At 41.0% G+C, this 20,156-nt stretch overlaps 1 protein-coding gene across 1 annotated transcript in view; it reads right to left on the bottom strand.

Annotated features, from left to right (window-relative positions):
• The window catches only part of cfap91 (cilia and flagella associated protein 91), an 86,100-nt gene that overhangs the window by 52,773 nt on the left and 13,171 nt on the right, over positions 1–20,156 (bottom strand). Inside the window, exons 3-5 of the mRNA XM_060832794.1 lie at positions 16,425–16,508; positions 9,770–9,826; positions 3,122–3,297 (exon numbers count right to left, since the gene is read on the bottom strand). Coding sequence (XP_060688777.1) covers positions 3,122–3,297; positions 9,770–9,826; positions 16,425–16,508 — 317 coding nt within the window. The remainder of the gene's footprint in view (positions 1–3,121; positions 3,298–9,769; positions 9,827–16,424; positions 16,509–20,156) is intronic.

Genomic DNA, 20,156 nt, shown 5'->3' with positions numbered 1-20,156 from the left:
CAGTCTAAGTGGTTTAAAATGATGTACAATAATAGGATAGGTGTCTGAGAAATTACCTGAATGCACAATTTCAGTACACAAAATATCAAGGTTTGTAGCTCAGGTTGAGATTTAGGGTGTTGGTTTGCTCGCTGAGCTGTAGGTTTGATATCCAGACGCTTCATTACCTGGCTAGGTAACATCATCAGTGGCGACTTCCAAATGAAGCAAAGCTGTTGTATTCTGCTTTCTATTTATGTGTTTGTCCTGGATGGGGTTCCTGGGGTTTGTGGTGATGTCATTTCCTGTTCGTTTTCTGAAGGGTTGATAGATGGCATCGAGATCTATGTGTTTATTTATGGCGTTGTGGTTGGAGTGCCAGGCCTCTAGGAATTCTCTGGCATGTCTTTGCTTAGCCTGTCCCAGGATAGACGTGTTGTCTCAGTCGAAATGGTGGTTTTTTTCATCCGTGTGTAGGGCTACGAGGGAGAGAGGGTCGTGACTTTTTGTGGCTAGCTGGTGTTCGTGTATCCTGGTGGCTAACTTTCTTCCTGTTTGTCCTACATAGTGTTTGTGAGAGTCCTTGCATGGAATTTTGTAGAGGATGTTGGTTTTGTCCATGGGTTGTACTAGATCTTTTAAGTTTGTTAGTTTTTGTTTGAGAGTGTTGGTGGGTTTGTGCGCTACTAGGATTCCGAGGGGTCTTAGTAGTCTGGCTGTCATTTCTGAAACTTCTTTGATGTATGGCAAGGTGGTTAGGGTTTCTGGCTGTGTTTGGTCTGCTTGTTGTGGTTTGTTCTTGAGGAATCTGCAGAATGTATTTTTTGAGTATCCGTTCTTCTTGAATACGTTGTATAGGTGGTTCTCCTCTGTTTTCCGAAGTTCGGCTGTGCTGCAGTGTGTGGTGGCTCATTGGAATAGTGTTCTGATACAGCTTCTTTTGTGTGTGTTGGGATGGTTGCTGGTATAGTTAAGTATTTGGTCTGTGTTTGTCGGTTTTCTGTATACGCAGGTTTGTAGTTCTCAGTTGTCCTTTCTTTTGACTGTGACGTCCAGGAATGCGAGTTGGTGTCAGTTTCTTCCTTCTTGGTAAATTTATGCCTGTGAGGGTATTGTTGATGATGTTAAAATGTCTCTTCTATCTTGTTTCGGTGTCATCTACATCGTGGACCCAGATTTTTGGTTTGATGGTTGGTAGGGCTGTTTGTTCTAGTCTTTGCATTACCGCTTCTGCTATGAATCCTGATAGCGGAGATCCCATGGGTGTGCTGTTAGTTTGCTTGTAGATTATGTTGTTGAAGGTGAAATGGGTGGTGAGGCACAGGTCCACTAGCTTCATGATGTTTTCGTTGGTATTGTGACAAAATATCAACTTGGATTTACCAGTTTAGCATTTGAATTAATAAATATAATGTATGACTACTTCACAACTCAGGTCAAAGGAACAAGAACCAATGCTTACCTCCATAACTTTAGACAAACATGTGTATGCAATGTTGCTACTGGCCTCATCCTTCATTAATTTATTTTCTTTACTCAAATTTTCTCTCCACCTATCCTGATTGTATTAACTCCTTGGTGAACAACAATTACAGATATATCAAGAGCCTTTTGCTCTCTGGCCCAAAAGGAGCATTATTTATTTGTGATCCTAATTGGAATTGTTGGAAAGCTACAGAGTATGTAGACATCACACCCAAGTTTAATTCTATCCACACTCAAAGGTGAACTACATGCACAGTCAGCCAGAACCATGGAAAAAGCAATGAAAAGCACAACTGTCCCTGCAATCTAACTGTTGTTTCAGTGCAGTGAGAAGCACCAAGGTCAAATGAAGTATCTCTTCCCTCAGCTTGCTTGAGATAAACCAACTCAACATAAACACAGAATCAATCTTAAGAACTTCCTAATCAGTATGGTTCACTTATTCACTACATGAATATTTTCAAACATTAAAATAGATCTCATTTTAAGTTTTGAAGGGTTACTTTATTTGACAACACTCACATCAGTTGCTTTTAAATCAAAACAAAATACTCTCCCCTTTTAATGGTGCATTGAGCGAGTTTTGAGAAGATTTGTAGCTCAAGTTGAGGGTCACCATGATGCCAAGGGGCCTGAGTACTCTCAAACCCACCAACACACTAAAACAGCAGCTAATGAACTTGAAAGACCCTATACAGACAACAAGCAAAACTAATGTCATTTACAAAATACCATGCAGGGACTGTAACAAACACTACATTAGACAAGCAGGCAGAAAACTAGCCACCAGGATACATGAACATCAACTCGCCACAAAATGACATAACCCTCTCTCACTAGTATCCTTACATACAGATAAGGAAGGACACCACTTCAACTGGGACAACACATTCATCCTAGGCCAAGCCAAACAGAGACATGCATGAGAATTCCTAGAAGCATGGCATTCCAACCGGAACTCTATCAACAAATACATCAAATTAGATCCACCGACCACCCCCTGAGAAAAAGAACAGGAAATGACGTCACCACAGGCAATGACATCACCATAGGAAATGACATCACCAACCCAAAGAAACCCAAATATATATAAATAGAAAGCGGGAAACAGCAGCAGTGCTCCGCCCAGAGGCCCACTGAAGATGTTACCTAGTAAGGTTACGAAACGTCTGGAAATGAATCTTCCAGCTCAGTGAGCAAACCTACATCCAGAATGGTGCACTGAATTACATTTCTTTATTTTATGCTGCACATTTGGTATTCAGCTACTGATATGACTGCATTGCAACAATGCAATGCAAAAGCAAATCAACTGGCATTATCAGAAATCAGTTATAAATGAACCGGAAGCTTAACAGAATAATTACCACACTACATTGAGATGAGGGAACAACATTTAAAATAGATATGAACTTGCATGGAGTGAAAACAAGCATCTCTAAATTTTTCAGATGTGCATTATGGACTGACTCTAGTTAGCGAGTTAAATACTAATTAGAAAGATGAACCACTACAGGTAATTACTTATACTAACTTTGCTGATGAGAATTAAATAAGCAGCTTTGAGAGCTCCTCAAATGATCAGACATTAATACATTGCTTTAACTGTTGTGAATTTATTATGTATTTTCAGAAGTTGATCCAGCTTATGACTCACCAAATTTCAATGCAGCAAGTGTAAGGAGTTCAGGAGCTGAACCAGGCCGCACAACATATTCTGGAGAGTATGGTTCAGTTTGCGTTTCACTGTCCCTGTAATCTGTTTGCACGGCCACAGTCCGTACAGGTAAAAATTGATTATCAAAACTTATAATGTTGGTTGGTGTGCCACCCCTGAAAACAATTACATAAAAATAAAGAGAAGAACAGTCATGGCAATAAACATAAGTTATTTCCTTTATTTTGATTTTAACGGTGCACTTAGTTAAAGCCAGAATGGAACTATACTATTAGAGGTAACAGTTGGCTCTCTAGATTCTTGAAGACCCAGACTGTCTTAGTAGCAGATGAATGTTTAAAAATGTGTTGCTGGAAAAGTGCAGCAGGTCAGGCAGCATCAAAGGAACAAGAGAATCGATGTTTCCAGCATAAGCCCTTCTTCAGGAATGAGGAGGGTATGCCAAGCAGGCTAAGATAAAAGGTAGGGAGGAGGGACTTGGGGGAGGGGAGTTGGGAATACGATAGATGGAAGGAGATTAAGATAGGCCGGAGAGGGGGTGGGGGCAGAGAGGTCGGTCAAGAAGGCGGTGCTGAGTCTGAGGGTTGGGACTAAGAAAATCCAGCTCTCTCATTTCCCTTCCCCCCCCCACCTTTTCTCAGTCCCAACCCTCAGACTCAGCACTGCCTTTTTGACCTGCAATCTTCTTCCTGAACTCTCTGCCCCCACCCCCTCTCTGGCCTATCACCCTCATCTTAACCTCTTTCCATCTATCGTATTCCCAACACCCCTCCCCTAAGTCCCTCCTCCCTACCTTTTATCTTAGCCTGCTTGGCACACCCTCCTCATTCCTGAAGAAGGGCTTATGCCCGAAATGTCGATTCTCCTGTTCCTTTGACGCTGCCTGACCTGCTGCGCTTTTCCAGCAACACATTTTTAAGCTCTGATCTCCAGCATCTGCAGTCCTCATTTTCTCCTAGCAGATAAATGTTTCCCCATTTCATTCAAGAAAACCTGCATTCCTAAAACAGTTTACAAAGCCCAGGATATCCGAAAATGTTGAGCAGGCCATCAAGTTTTTTGAAATATATTCATTGTTTTAATATATGGAAATAAAACTGTCAATTGTGTTTTATTGCAATCAAATAAATTAACAGATTATCGGTTTTATCTTAATCACATTGTTTGAGGACAAATTGTGAGCAGGTCACATGGAATTTCATTAAAATAAAAAGCAAAATATGCTTGCGATCTGAAATAAAAGCAGAAAGTGCTGGAGAATTTTGGCAGTCTGACAGTATCTATGAAAGGACAAACAGAGTTAATGTTCCAAGTTCAATATGGCACTTCTTCAGAACTCATCAAATATCTTTAAAGGGTAATTGGACTTGAAACACTGACTCTTTATCTTTCCACAGATGATGACAAAACTGCTGAGATTTTTCACCAGTTTAAGTAATTATTAGACAGAATTTTCTATTCTTTTTTACATAGTATTCCAAGATCATTAATGCTCAAACTCAAAGGGGTGACTGGGTCTTGGTTGAATATACCACCTAAAAGATAGAAACTCCAAAAGTCCAGCAGTCCTTGAGTACTACATAGAAAAGGAAGCATAAATTATATGCTCAAATCCCAGGTGTGGTATGAACCCTCAATGTCAGACGAAGTCATGAGCCTTACAGTGAGGCTGACAAATACAGGCAAAACTCCACAAAAGAAAATAACTGCAGCAGAAGTTAATGCCCTCTTGTGACAGGTTTGGTAGCAGGGCATTTAATATGCCAGGAAAGTAGCACATGGGCCCCCCAGCATATTCCCACCTTTGCCTTGATCAAGTCAATTGCAGGATCTTAAATGGATAGCCTTGTTGCCACACCACCAATTGAGACCTTTACTTAATGGCGCTTCCCATCTGCCTTCACTCATGTGGACTGGATTCATTGGCAATCCTAGGCCTCTGATGGGTGAATTATTGGCAAAAACCACTACTGAGCAATGAAGAGCTGCCTTTGATTGGCCAGCAGTTCTCGGCAGATAAGCCTTTCACTCCTGAGTACTTGATTCTAGGAAGGTCCACTACTGTTCAGCTGAGTGCCTGATTGGCATTTACTACTGTGGATCTTCCTAAAAGGGGTTAGCATGGGAATTCTCATCTGCTCTGCAGCCATAAATGACATTAACTGGAATAAATTCATCCCTGTGTTTTTCTCCTTTAAAAGGTTAAGATAAGTAACCATTTCATTATTTTGCTGGAAGACTGATTGTTTGAATCTCTCCAAGGATAATGAGTTAATGTACTGTCACTTTCCCTATTAAGTTTCCATTCCTATTTTCATTGTATTAGCTATTATGTAAGAATTTATTGCTAACTTTTAAAACCTATAGGAATTTAAAAATTTGCACCAACATCATTGTTAGGTTTTCACTTCAAAGCAACAAAGTATTGTCGATGTATGAGTAAGAACAAACTGGTCAACCTTGGTAGCTTTGCTTTAAGTAGCAATTCTTCATGTCTGAGCTGAGACAGTAGAAATGGGATACTGTTCAGCTGTGGAGTATAGTATAGCTATACTTGATGCTCTGTATTTGTGGGAACAGGTACACTTTTCAGAATAAACATGTTGGACAGCAATCAAGTTCTTACAGTAAATTAAGATTTTTCCTCTCTTTAGGACTGTGCAGTACCTGCCAGTGCGCATGCTGGCTAAATGCATATATCACTACTAATTTCCTTTATCAGTCACCTTAAATCTGAGTTCTCTAAGTAACAACACTTTAAACAATTAAAAACTTCTGAGTTTGTTTAACATAGTAAATATTACTATAGACTAGAGTTTAATCATGTTCATAAAATATTGATGAATCATTTACTTTTCATTTTCATTAAGTACATTAAATTTATCTTTAGGATGCCTGACCTTTCTTCTACCCATGAAGGGAATATAGTTACTGTTCCATGTGAACGGAACATTTAAATCATAAGAAGCATTTGTTGCCTTTATTATTCTATGACCACTTCACAATACTTGCGACAGCTGAAAATTGGTGAAGTCTGAAATGGTAATAAGGAATTCCAAAAATCATGAAAACCATTTATTTTTGTAAAATTCAAATGCTGCTTTTTCAAGGAACTCTTTGCACATTTTAGCTAGCATTCTAGTATGGTATTGTCACGCTTTGTACTTTTTCTCCTACCAACATTGTGAGTGAATGGTTCCTAGCTTTGGATCAAAAGGCTTTTCAAAACAAAATTCAAATGGGCACTAAAAGAGGACTAGAAGATCACAAATATTAACCCCTGTTAAAAATACGGGATAGGATAAATCTTGCAATTTCGGGATAAGTCAGCTTAACAGCAATGATGACAAAGCTTTTACAGACAACATCAAGAAAAATCAAGAGGGAAAGGAGGTGAGACTTACCTCAAAGGGAAAGGTTTGGATTTGTCAACATCCATGATATAATTTCAATGTCAGATCAAACCTGGTTTATGAAGTGATCAAGACCTGCCAAGTACTTTATAAACCTTTCTGGAGTTAAGTAAAATATTAGGGAGAAATATTGCTTCTAGTGATGTTCTCTAAATATTTTCATTTTAAGTTTTGCAAAGACCCTCTCCAAATGTTGCTAGTGAGCTAAAATAAAACCCTTTTCTGTAATGCCCAACTACAATTGTCCAAGATCTCTATGCTCTCCTAATTCAGAGACTGGCACGTCCCCCAATTTTAATTACTCCGCAATTAATGGATACATCTTCAGATTCTAGAACTTAAATTTTCAAATTCTTCCCCTAAACCTTTTAGCTTCTCTACTTCTCAGTCCTCCATTAAGATGGTCCTTAAAACTTAGAATCACAGAATTCTACAGTGCAGATAGAGGCCATTTGGCCCATCAAATCTGCACCTGCCCTCCAAAGAGCAACCCACCCTATTCCTGTGCCCCATTTTTACCATAGTTAACCCATGTAACCTGCATACTATGGGAGAATTTAGCATTGCCGATCCACCTAACTTACACGTCTTTAAACTGTGGGAGGAAACCGGAGCACCTGGAGGAAACCCATGTACACACAGGGACAATATTCAAATTCCACACAGTCATCCAAGGGTGGAATTGAACCTGGGCCCCTGGTGCTCTGAGGCAGCAATGCTAACCATGGTGCCACCATGCTGCCCTTTAAATTTCATCAGGACCTAAGGGGCAACTTTTTCACACAGAGGGTGGTACATGTATGGAATGAACTGTTAGAGGAAGTGCTGGAGGCTGGTACAATTACAACATTTAAAAGGCATCTGGATGGGTATATGAATAGGAAGGATTTAAGAGAGATATGGGCTAAGGGCTGGCAAATGGGACTAGATTAGATTAGGATATCTGGTCGGTTTGGATGAGTTGGGTTGAAGGGACTGTTTCCATGCTGTACATTTTTATGACTCTATGACTATATCTGCTATGATCTGGTTTAAACCTTCAGCCTTATCTTTGTTAACCTAATGACATTGCCATTACACCACCACTCCTCCTCTATAGAATCCCAACTGTATGGAAAGAGGTCACTTGGCCCATCCAGTCCTCATCGACCGTCACTACAGCATCCCACCCAAACCTTCACCCCTATCGCAGTAACCCCTCAGCTAATACCATGCCTAATCCACCTACCCTACCCTGCACATCTTTGGACAATAAGAGGAAACCGGAGCACCTGGAGGAAACACAAACAAATTCCATGCAGGCAATCATCCAAGGCTGGAGTTGAACCAGGGTCCCAGGCACTGTGAGGCAGCAGGGTTAAACACTGAGCCATCACGCCACCATGTTCATTGACTGTTGTACAGCACCAATACTAAAATATAGCTGTAGCTTGACCAATTAACCAACATGCAGTAGGGGAAGCAACAGTTTAAAGGCAATCGCTCAGAATAGGCTAAACCAGCATGAGGAACTGCCATGCAGACAAAACCAAAGAACAAGGTTACAGCTACAACCACAGAAGATGACATATCACAATACTCCAAATGGGTAGGTGATTTGATGAAGAAATACACAATGTTCCAGACATTATACACTTAGTGGTAAGTTCCTGAGGAATGTTGTTCAACGAAGAGACCTTGGAGTGCAAGTTTATAGTTCCTTGAAAGTGGAGTCGCAGGTAGTCGGATAGTGAGGGTGGCATTTAGTATGCTTGCCTTTATTGGTCAGAGCATTGAGTGTAGGAATTGAGAGGTCATGTTGCAGCTGTACAAGACATTGGAATACTGCACGCATTTCTGGTCTCCCTGCTTTAGGAAGGATGTTGTGGAACTTGAAAGGGTTCAGAAAAGATTTACAAGGATGTTGCCAGAGTTTGTGCTTTAGGGAGAGACTGAATAGCTGGCACTATTTTCCCTGCTGCATCAGAGGTTGAGGGCTGACCTTATTCAGGTCTATAAAATCAGGTTTGGATAGGGTAAATAGACAAGGTCTTTTAAGTTGGGTGGGGTTGTCCAAAACTAGAGGGCACACGTTTAAGGTGAAAGGAAAAAGATTTAAAAGGGACCAATGGGACAATTTTTTTCCACACAGAAGATGGTATGTGCATGGAATGAACTGCCAGAGGAACTGGTAAAGGCTGGTACAATAACACTTAAAATGTTATCTAGATGGGTATGTAAATAGGAAGGGTTTACAGGAACATGGACCAAATGCTGGCAAATGGGACTAGGTTAATTTAAGATATCTGGTCAGCATGGACAAGTTGGACCAAAGGGTCTGTTTCCATGCTGTACAACTCTAAGACTCTATAACATGTGAGTGATTATATCAAAAAGGAGTCTGACCAAATTATCCATAATTAGTTAGTACAAAGTGACCAAAGAAATACAGGGGTACAAAAGAATGCCTTATCATTTAAAACAGGAAGGAACAAGCATAGTAATAGTGAGGACCTAGCATCAACATAAGGATAACCCAAGTCAGGGGCTCGGAGAAGACAGTGACAACTTAAGAACAACTGTCATTCATGTGCCCGAGATCAGGGAGCTAGGGAGCAGGAGTACCCTCCAAACCAGAGCCTGATCATCTGTTGACTGGTACGTTCTGTACAAGTAGTAAGGCTGACACATTAGTGATTCTCATAAGTAGTTAGTATAACTGATATTGCCTCTTAAGCATTTATTTGATCACTGCCATTTCACTTTGTGCAAAGAAATATTCGTAAAAGGCACAACACCCTGTTATCTCTTTATGTGGCTCAATACTAAATTATGTCTGATATCCCATTAACTCTCCTTTAAAGCACCTGTGAAAGATTTTGCTTTATGAAAGAAGCTACATAAATACAAATTATTAGAGAAGTATCAGGATTTCACTTTAATCTAGAATTCACAAATACTAGTTATACAGTACTGAAATTAATAATTTTGGTTCAGTAACTATTTCCATTCTGAAGAAGTCTTATCGGACTTAAAACATTAACTCTGTTTCTCTCTCCATAGATGCTGCCAGACCACTGAGTTTCTCCAGCACTTTCTGTTGATTTTCCCGCATCCATAATATTTTGATTTTATTATTAAGTCATTTTCCTTCCCAACAGCATCTTCCAGAAAACAGGTTACATGCTAAATCAAAGTTTATCATGAGTGTCTATAAAAATTAATATGAACTTACTTGGAAACGTCCAGAATTGCATTCACAGGTAACTGTTGAACAAAGGGAATAATAGGTCTGTAAAGTAAGAGCAAAATATTATTATTAACAATTTAAGTCAACTGATATTATTCAAAAGTCATTTTCAAAACTTTCTCTTTCATTATAGCCTCCTGCCACTGAATTTATTTATTCATTTAAGAGAAAAAAACCCAAAAATATTATTTGACCTCTATCAATGTACTGCATTCTGTGACCATAGGACAATAAAACACAGAAACAGTAGTAGCTCATTCAGGTCATCAAGTCTGTTCTGCCATTCAATGTGATCACATCTGATCTGACAATTATCAACGCCACTTTTTGGGCATGTTCCCTGCATTTACTCCATCAATTCCCTTACGGATTATGAACCTGTCTATTTTACCCTACAATATACTCAACAACTCAGTCTTTGTAGCCCTCTCAGGTGAAGAATTCCAGATTCACTCCACCCAGAGAAGAAATTCCTCCTTAGTTTTGTCCTAATTGGGTGACTTTCTATTCTGAGATTACACCCTTTGGTCCTAGGATCTCCCACAAGGGGAAACAACCCCTCAGCATCTACCTCTAACTTGTAGTCCCCTAAAAATCTTGAATACTTCAATAAGGTCAACTCACATTATTCTAAATTTCAATGAGGATAGGTCTAATCTGCTCAATCTCTCCCCAAAATCCCTCCAAACTCAGGACCATTCTCTGGGCTGCCTCTATGGAAAATAAAGAGCATGAAAGCATGAAGACCACTGGCAATCTGTGGTCTGTGGAAGGCAGGATGGGTAAGAATAGTGGAATGCTCTTACACCAATTAGGAGAGTAAGGTTAAGGCTGAAAGGTCACTATGGTGAGAGAGATAACACAAGTAATAAAGCAAGTTTCTCTGTTAAGTGTTATTATGACAGGATTGGGACCATAATTATATGGGACATGATAGTAAAATATCTAATTAATAGCTAGTAGAGTCAGCTTGAGACAGGAGATTATTGTAATAGATGGAATAGCTAAATATCTCTCATGAAAGGTTAGTCTGGAATGGAAGTTCACTGTAGCAGAGTTAGCAATAAATATCTAACCATAACCATGACATTAGAATAACATTAAGTAGAATGTACAACTAAATAGATAATGGTAAGTAACATCACTGGTTTATTGTGTAGCTAGAGTGAGGTACTTTGATTAATATAGTTGGACATGCTGATAAGCTAACAGAAACATGATAAGAAAAGATATAAAAATCCACGGACCCCGAGGTTCGTGGGCATTCGAGAATCTGCTTTCTCAGTGTCATGGTTTTTTGTTTGCAAATAAAAGACCTACTTCTTGAGGAACTCTCCGTGTCTCCTGATGATTCTCTATATTTTCTCCACAACACCTCCTTATCTTTCCTTAGATAAAAGACCAAAACAGTTTCCCACATTGTAGGAATGGTCTAACTAGTACCTTGTATAGTTTTAGCAAGACTTAAACATGTTTACATTCTATTATCTTTGAAAGAAGGCCAACATTCCATTTGCCTTCCCTATTACTCACTGACCTTATCATAGAATCTCTACAGTGCAGAAGGAGGCCATTAGGCCCATTGAGCTTGTCCCAACCATACGAAAAACATCCCACCCACATCCAAGCTCCTACCCTCTCCCTGTAACCCTGCATTTACTATGGCTAATCCATCCAGCATGTATATTCCTGGACACCATGGACAGATTTATCATGAACAATCCAGCTACCCTGTAGATCTTTTTGTTGTGTGAGGAAACCAGAGCATCTGGATGAAACCCATGCAGACACGGGGAGAATTGCAAACTCCACACAGACAGTTACCAAAGGCTGGAATTGAACCCAGTTCCCTGGCACTTTAAAGCAGCAGTGTTAAGCTAGGAGGTGTAGATCATGCAACTCTTTGAGCCTGCTCTGCCATTCAGTATTATCTTGCATTCTACCTTTTTATGATTTATAAATGAGAACACAAAATCCTTCTATACAGCAGTGCTCTGCAGTATTTTTCAACTTAAATAATATTCAGCTCCTCTATTTTTCTAGCCGAAGTAAATAACCTCAATTTCTCATTACATTTCATTTGCCAACTTGTTGCACACTCAAACTGTCCACATTCCTTTGTAGGGTTGGTGTCATCCTCATCATTTGCCTTCCTCACTATTTCTGTATCTTTTGAACAACCCTATCCCTACCCATTGTGAAACAATTCCCTTCGGAGAAGGGCAGAGGCCTTAATTGACTGCTTAAATGGGTCACTTGGGCCCTCTGTTGGTGGCGCATCTGCCATTTTCCCTGTCACAACATTAATAAATCAAACTGCCAGTATTTCTCTGCCTCTCAGTCTCCAAATACCTCGTACAATTTCGCTCACAATCTCTGGGTTGTTAGTTCATTATCATAACCACATTACTATGCTCTATATTTGTGCTGGCTTCCTTTTTAAAATGGGACAAATATCAGTTCATTGTCAGACATTTCACTGGTTGGTGTTCGTGTTGATAATTGATAATCTATTAGATGTTTCTTTAAGTGATTAATAGAAACAGATTAAACATTTATGTTGTTTATTGTAATTTAGTGCAGAATCTTCTTAGCCTTGAAGGAGGTGGGCAATGACAAGCTAGTTAGAAAATACTGAGAGATTGGAAACATTAGCTTCTCAATGTAGAGGAAGAAAACAACTCATTTCCCACCCAAGTTTTTACAGGAAGTTGAGAATCTCACTAGTGAGTGGAGAGAAGTCTATTTACATTTCTTTGTTATTCATATGGGAATTGCTAGCTAGGCTAGCATTTATTGCCCATCTCTAATTGCCCAGAAGGCTGGAAGTTAAGAGTCAACCACAACCAAAGATACTAGACAGCAACAATTTACAATATGAAAGTCTAACAGGTACCTGGTGGCTCCAGGTTGGACCAGATATTTTAGAAAAGTAAAGAATTACTAAAAGGAGGGAAAAATTAGAGTATGAGAGAAAATTAGTCAAACATATAAGAACAGATAGGAAATGTTTTTTCAGATATTTAAGAAAGAAGAGTTAATAAAATTAGTGTTGGTCCGAGAGAAAACAGTCTCAGAAATTACTAATGGAGGAGAAAGAGAGGCTGATGAATTGAACATATATTATACATCGATCTTCACTACAGACAATACAAGTAACATCCTAGAAATAACTGTAAATCAGGAATTGAAAGGGATGGAGGAACACAACAAACTACAATTTTACTGAGTAAATTGTTGGAACTGTCAGTTGAGAAGTCCCAGGGCCTTATAGAAGGCCTGGAGTCTGAAAAGAAGTAGCTAGTGAGATCATTTTCTGAAACTCAATCGATTAGGAAAATGGCTAACATGATTCCTTTAATGAAAAGAGGGGAAGTGGAAGAAATCAGGAGTCTGCAGGCCATTTAGCTCATTATTTGGCACAGGGAAAATGTTTGAAGCTATTATGAAAGACATTACAACAGGGCAGTGGGTTGGTTCGCTTGGTTGGCTGGACAGCTGATTTGTGATGCCAAGTGACAACAAAATATGGGTCCAATTCCAGAACTGGGTGAGGTTATCATGAGGGATTCTTCTTCTCAACCTCTCTCCCACATGAGGTGTCGTGACCCTCAGGTTGAACCACCAGTCATCTCTCTGTAATGAAAGAGCACCTCTATGGACCAGTAGGATTATGTTGACAGGGCACTGGTTATGTTCAAAGTTGAAGAGTAACCCCCAGACCCATTTCCCTCTGACACTAACACTATGGGCAATTTAGCATGGCCAATTCACCTTACCTGAACATCTTTTGGACTGTGGGAAGAAACCGGAGCACTCGGAGGAAACCCGAGCAGAGAATGTGCAAACTCCATACAGACAGTTACCCAAGGCTAGAATTGAACCTGGAACCCAGTGCTGGGAGGCAGCAGTGCTAACCACTGAGCCACCATGCAACCTTATGGTAATATCTCAGCTTCAGGTACAGAATGATTCAGTGCTTAGACAGCAGGAGTCTGCTCCTAGCTTAGAAATTATTCTAAGCCTAACATTGAAGAGATTCTGGCACAATGTGTCAGGAAGCCATTTTATGATCAAAAGTTTGCCCTCCTTGCTAAGGAGCCATTTTGTAAAATAATTGTATCTGGCATGTGAGCTGTGCAAGGTCACCTTATGAACTCTCCAATTAACTCAGACAAGTACCTCTTTATGATAGGAGTTTCTCTCGCTAGCAGGCGCCTAACTTGGCTGGGTATGTTTTTCCCACCTGATGAATGGCTGAGGGCCTGTAGGAGTGATTAGTCAAGCATATTCAGACCTGTCAATTAACTTTTCTTCCTTACGAATTATTGTCTTTCAATGTTATATGTTTAATTAAGAACATGCAATGTTTTTGTAAACTTGTGTATAAAGGAAGCCACTTTGTACCCTGCTGGAGTACATGAAGAGCTCGCACCCTACTCTCCTAGGTTATTAGAACCTAGTTAGTTTAGCTTATAGGTATCAGTGTTATGTTGTAACAGTGAGGTAAAAACAATGACTGCAGATGCTGGAAACCAAATTCCGGATTAGTGGTGCCGGAAGAGCACAGCAGTTCAGGCAGCATCCAAGAAGAAGCGAAATCGACGTTTCGGGCAAAAGCTCTTCATCAGGAATAAAGGCAGAGAGCCTGAAGCGTGGAGAGATAAGCTAGAGGAGGATGGGGGTGGGGAGAAAGTAGCATAGAGTACAATAGGTGAGTGGGGGAGGGGATGAAGGTGATAGGTCAGGGAGGAGAGGGTGGAGTGGATAGGTGGAAAACGAGATAGGCAAGTAGCACAAGTCCGGACAAGTCATGGGGACAGTGCTGAGCTGGAAGTTTGGAACTAGGGTGAGGTGGGGGAAGAGGAAATGAGGAAACTGTTGAAGTCTACATTGATGCCCTGGGGTTGAAGTGTTCCAAGGTGGAAGATGAGGCTTTCTTCCTCCAGGCATCTGGTGGTGAGGGAGCAGCGGTGAAGGAGGCCCAGGACCTCCATGTCCTCGGCAGAGTGGGAGGGGGAGTTGAAATGTTGGGCCACGGGGCAGTGTGGTTGATTGGTGTGGGTGTCTTGGAGATGTTCCCTAAAGCGCTCTGCTAGGAGGAGCCCAGTCTCCCCAATGTAGAGGAGACCACATCGGAGGCAACGGATACAATAAATGATATTAGTGGATGTGCAGGTAAAACTTTGATGGATGTGGAAGGCTCCTTTAGGGCCTTGGATAGAGGTGAGGGAGAAGGTGTGGGCGCAGGTTTTACAGTTCCTGCGGTGGCAGGGGAAGGTGCCAGGATGGGAGGGTGGGTTGTAGGGGGACGTGGACCTGACCAGGTAGTCACAGAGGGAACGGTCTTTGTGGAAGCCGGAAAGGGGTGGGGAGGGAAATATATCCCTGGTGGTGGAGTCGTTTTGGAGGTGGCGGAAACGTCAGCAGATGATTGGGTTTATGCGAAGGTTGGTAGGGTGGAAGGTGAGCATCAGGGGCGTTCTGTCCTTGTTACGGTTGGAGGGGTGTGGTCTGAGGGTGGAGGTGCGGGATGTGGACGAGATGCGTTGGAGGGCATCTTAAACCACGTGGGAAGGGAAATTGCGATCTCGAAAGAAGGCGGCCATCTGGTGTGTTCTGTGGTGGAACTGGTCCTCCTGGGAGCAGATACAGCGGAGGCAGAGGAATTGGGAATACAGGATGGCATTTTTGCAAGAAGTAGGGTGGGAAGTGGTGTAATCCAGGTAGCTGTGGGAGTCGGTGGGTTTGTAAAAAATGTCAGTGTCAAGTCGGTCGTCATTAATGGAGATGGAGGGGTCCAGGAAGGGGAGGTTGGTGTCAGAAATGGTCCAGGTAAATTTAAGGTCAGGGTGGAATGTGTTGGTGAAGTTGATGAATTGCTCAATCTCCTCGCGGGAGCACGAGGTGGCGCCAATGCAGTCATCAATGTAGCGGAGGAAGAGGTGGGGAGTGGTACCAGTGTAATTACGGAAGATCAACTGTTATGATTCTATTGGTAAATAAACTGGATAACTAAAATTAAACTAAAAACTTATTCCAGACTTCCAAAGAGTTCGATCTCCGAGACGAACCAAGACAGAGGCTCGCAGGTCTGAGTCCATAAGGGATTCCCTGGGCTGTCTCATAAGCAATTAGAATTTCTGCTATTTAAAATGGAGGTAGAGGTAATAATTTGACAGCAACAATCAAATCACATCAATTTCTGCTCCACTCACTATACTGGAAAGCCTGTACAATGCAAAAGTAACATTGAACAATGTGTACAGCCTGTTTGGAACACACAGATCATTAAAATCCTGTTGTACAAAAGACTTTCAACATTGCTGTGAAACTAAAGCATTTTGATACATTCGCTGAACAGTGAAAAATATATGTAAAGTGGTAATACTCATTAGCTCAGTTCATCATAGTAAATAGAATACATTGCTGTGCTTTTATAACTAAGGCATACTTGCGTAACAAGCTATTGGGGGTGCAGTAAAAGATTTGGATTTCCAATACTGTAATTGAAATGGTATAGTACTGGCACCTGTATGGGACAATTCAAATTCACATTATTACGAATGCAAATTAAGCATCATGAGAAAAAAAAGGATGTTCTTCATTTTATATTCATGCTGTTTGTCGATTAACTTACCTTGTGAAATACTTATACCGGTTTTTGCCGCTAACTTGTGGATCTTGCTCTATTTGTAATTGCATTTTAAGAGAAGGGTCATGCCTGAGAAGAAAAGGAAATATGCGTGTGATGGGTTTGAAAGAGTTTCTGGCTGTGATAGACAAAAACATAAAATACAAACATTCTCTAAATGTCACTGAGTATCAACATACTTATTAATAATTCTTGTTGAAACACTTTGCTGACCCCCCAAGACAATAGTCGTGTTGAATTGCCATTAGTTTTCTCTGAACTGCACAAGAGCTGAAAAATGTGTTGCTGGAAAGGCGCAGCAGGTCAGGCAGCATCCAAGGAGCAGGAGAAACGACATTTTGTGCTTAAGCCCTTCTTCTGAACTGCATAACCTTACTTCATATTGTATCTTTACAAGGCAACACAAAGAAGACTTTCATGCTATAAACTTTACTTACATTCAAATCTAGGTGTGCTTTTCCACTCCTCCTGCACAAATCTCCCCTAATTTTCATTGCTGTATGTTTCAATTGATATTTTAAAAATTGCAGTCTTATCAACATGAAAGTAACTGGCTATGCCAAGATTTATACTGAACAATTTGACAAACCTTACTTAACACATTCTCCTAATCGCCCATTGTAACTTCATAAGAATAACAGAAGAATTCCCAAAGAAATTCAGTTAATGATTAAAAACAGGTCATTAAATGGAGGCTATTTAATGGGAGGGCAGGGTATTGCTGCAGGTGGTCTGCCAATCTTTGCCAGTGTCACAGCGAGAGATTGGGACAACCATGCAGAAATTGCTTCCAATTGTTTTCAATTCTTTAACTACACCAATATTAAATTAGATTAGATTCCCTACAATAAGGGCATTGTTATTGACAATTTATAAAATTATCACAATTAAAAAAAATTAAATTAACAAATAGGATTCAAAATTAATAGCCAGTATTTAATGCTCTCAACCAAGGAGAGTTTGGAGGTGGGGCCATTTCCTTGGGGTCGGGGGAGGAATCTGTTACTTGAGGTTGGTGGAGAGGAGGAGGAAGCTCCGAGGCATCTTTCCCCATTGTGTTGTTGCTGCCGGTTGAGGATCAAGTGGGCAATTAATTAACAGCAACTTAAAGACTTCACCCTTCAACAGCATTCAGCCAGCCCTGGCAGAGGAGTTATCAGCAGAGTTGAAAAAGCAAGCCTGCAGGCTCTAGGTTGCAGAGAGGATTGCTGTAACACTGCCAAAGATTGACAGACCTTCTGCAGCAACGTCCCACCCTCCCATTTAATGGTTCCTTTTCTCCTGCATCTGTGGTCTAGGTTTCCTTACTGATCTAGGGTCTCTGATGGTTGCACTGCCAACAGCTTTTGCTTGCACTTCCTGAAATGGACAGTGGTGACATCTGATTGGCTAGCAGGATTTAGTGATTGAACATCTGCCCCCAGTTGATCAAAAGAAGGCCACTTTTGCCTCAAGTGCACATAACTCTGCAGACCTTTCCCCAGGGAGATGGTGCGAGGACTTTGTTGCTTCTCCAGCCAGCTGGCGAGACCATATCACTTGCAATACAGTAAAGACTGCTCACATTGACCATGATACCACAAGAAATGGGAGCAGAAGTAGGCCATTCAGCTCATTGAGTGTGCTCCACCTTTCAAATTAGATCACAATTAATCTAATAAGCCTCAATTCCACTTTCTTGCCTTTTCCTCATAACCCTCGATTCCCTTTCTGATTAAAAATCTTTCTATTTCAGCCTGGAAAATATTAAATACACAGCCTCTATGATAAAGAAATCCACAGATTAATTAACCTAATCAGGTGACCGCTTATTCAGATTATGCCCTCTCATCCTAGGATCTCCCACAAGGTGAAACAACCACTCTGCATCGTAAAGTAGCCTAAGAATACCTTTTATGTCTCTCTCAGTCTTGTAAACTCCAATGAGTACAGCCTACTCCAACCTACTCAACCTCTCCTCCTAGGCCAATTCGTCAAGACCTGGGATCAATCAAGTAAAACTTCTCTGAACTGAGTCCAAAGCCAGTATATAGATTTCCAGTATACAGATAAGGTGTCAAAACTATTCATAGTATTCTAGGCGTAGTCTAACTAGACTCTTGATTATTTTGAAGAGAATAGGGTATAAAAATAGGCAAGTCTCGTTACAAATAGACTGACATTTTATTTATAGTGCAGCTTTCTACAGCGTTTCTTCACATATAATATTCAGCTCTTTTAAGTCTGGTTGAAGATTTGTAGCTCGGGTGTCCGTTGTTGTGGTTCTGTTCGCCGAGCTGGAAGTTTTTGCTGCAAACGTTTCGTTTCCTGGCTAGGGAACATCATCAGTGCTATTGGAGCCTCCTGTGAAGCGCTGCTTTGATGTTTCTTCCGGTATTTATAGTGGTTTGTTCTTGCCGCTTCCGGGTGTTCATTTCAGCTGTAGTAGTTTGTATGTGGGGTCCAGGCCGATGTGTCTGTTGATGGATGTTCTTGCCGTTTCCGGGTGTCAGTTTCAGCTGTAGTGGTTTGTATATGGGGTCCAGGTCCATGTGTCTGTTAATGGAGTTTGTGGATGAATGCCATGCCTCTAGGAATTCCCTGGCTGTTCTCTGTCTGGCTTGTCCTATGATGGTAGTGTTTTCCCAGTCAAATTCATGTTCCTGGTTGTCTGAGTGTATGGCTACTAGGGATAGCTGGTCGTGTCGTTTTGTGGCTAGCTGATGTTCATGGATGCGGATTGTTAGCTGTCTTCCTGTTTGTCCTATATAGTGTTTTGTGCAGTACTTGCATGGTATTTTGTAAACTACGTTAGTTTGGCTCGCGCTGGCTATTGGGTCCTTTGTTCTAGTGAGTTGTTGTCTGAGTGTGGAAGTTGGCTTGTGTGCTGTTATGAGTCTTAAGGGTCGCAGTAGTCTGGCTGTCAGTTCTGAGACGCTCCTGACGTATGGTAGTGTGGCTAATCCTTTTGGTTGTGGCTTGTCCTCGTTCCGTGGTCTATCTCTTAGGCATCTGGTGATAAAGTTGCGTGGGTATCCGTTTTTGGCGAATATCTTGTATAGGTGTTCCTCTTCCTCTTTTCGCAGTTCTGGTGTACTGCAGTGTGTTGTGGCTCTTTTGAATAGTGTCCTGATGCAGCTTCGTTTGTGTGTGTTGGGGTGGTTACTTTCATAGTTTAGGATTTGGTCTGTGTGTGTTGGTTTCCTGTGTACCGTTGTGGTGAATTCTCCGTTGGGTGTTCTCTCTACTAACATGTCTAGGAATGGGAGTTGGCTATCCTTTTCCTCTTCTCTCGTGAATCGTATGCAAGAACATAATCATACTACCGGCAGATAAAGGCAGAATGACGGTCATCTTAGATAAATCAGACTACATCAATAAAGCACAACAACTACTCGCAGACACCAACACCTACCAAATGAAGGATTCCGACCCCACACCACAACTCACTAATAGAATAATCAACACACTAAGGAATCTACAAAAAAAACAGACAGATAACCAAAGCGGACCAGCAAAGAATGAAACCTGAAAGCAACAACACCCCCAGATTCTGCGGACTACCCAAAGTACACAAACCAGACATCCCACTCAGACCCATAGTATCACTACCAGGGACACCAGCATACAAACTGGCCAAAGAACTACAACAAAAACTGAAACACCTAGTCAGCGGATCCAAACACTCCATACAATCAACACAGGAATTCTTGGACATCATCAGGAATACACACATAG

This window comes from Hemiscyllium ocellatum, chromosome 12 (assembly GCF_020745735.1).
Source record: "Hemiscyllium ocellatum isolate sHemOce1 chromosome 12, sHemOce1.pat.X.cur, whole genome shotgun sequence".
Lineage (NCBI taxonomy): Eukaryota > Metazoa > Chordata > Chondrichthyes > Orectolobiformes > Hemiscylliidae > Hemiscyllium > Hemiscyllium ocellatum.
The sequence above is the reverse complement of the archived record's forward strand: the minus strand, read 5'-3'. Positions and strand labels throughout refer to the sequence as shown.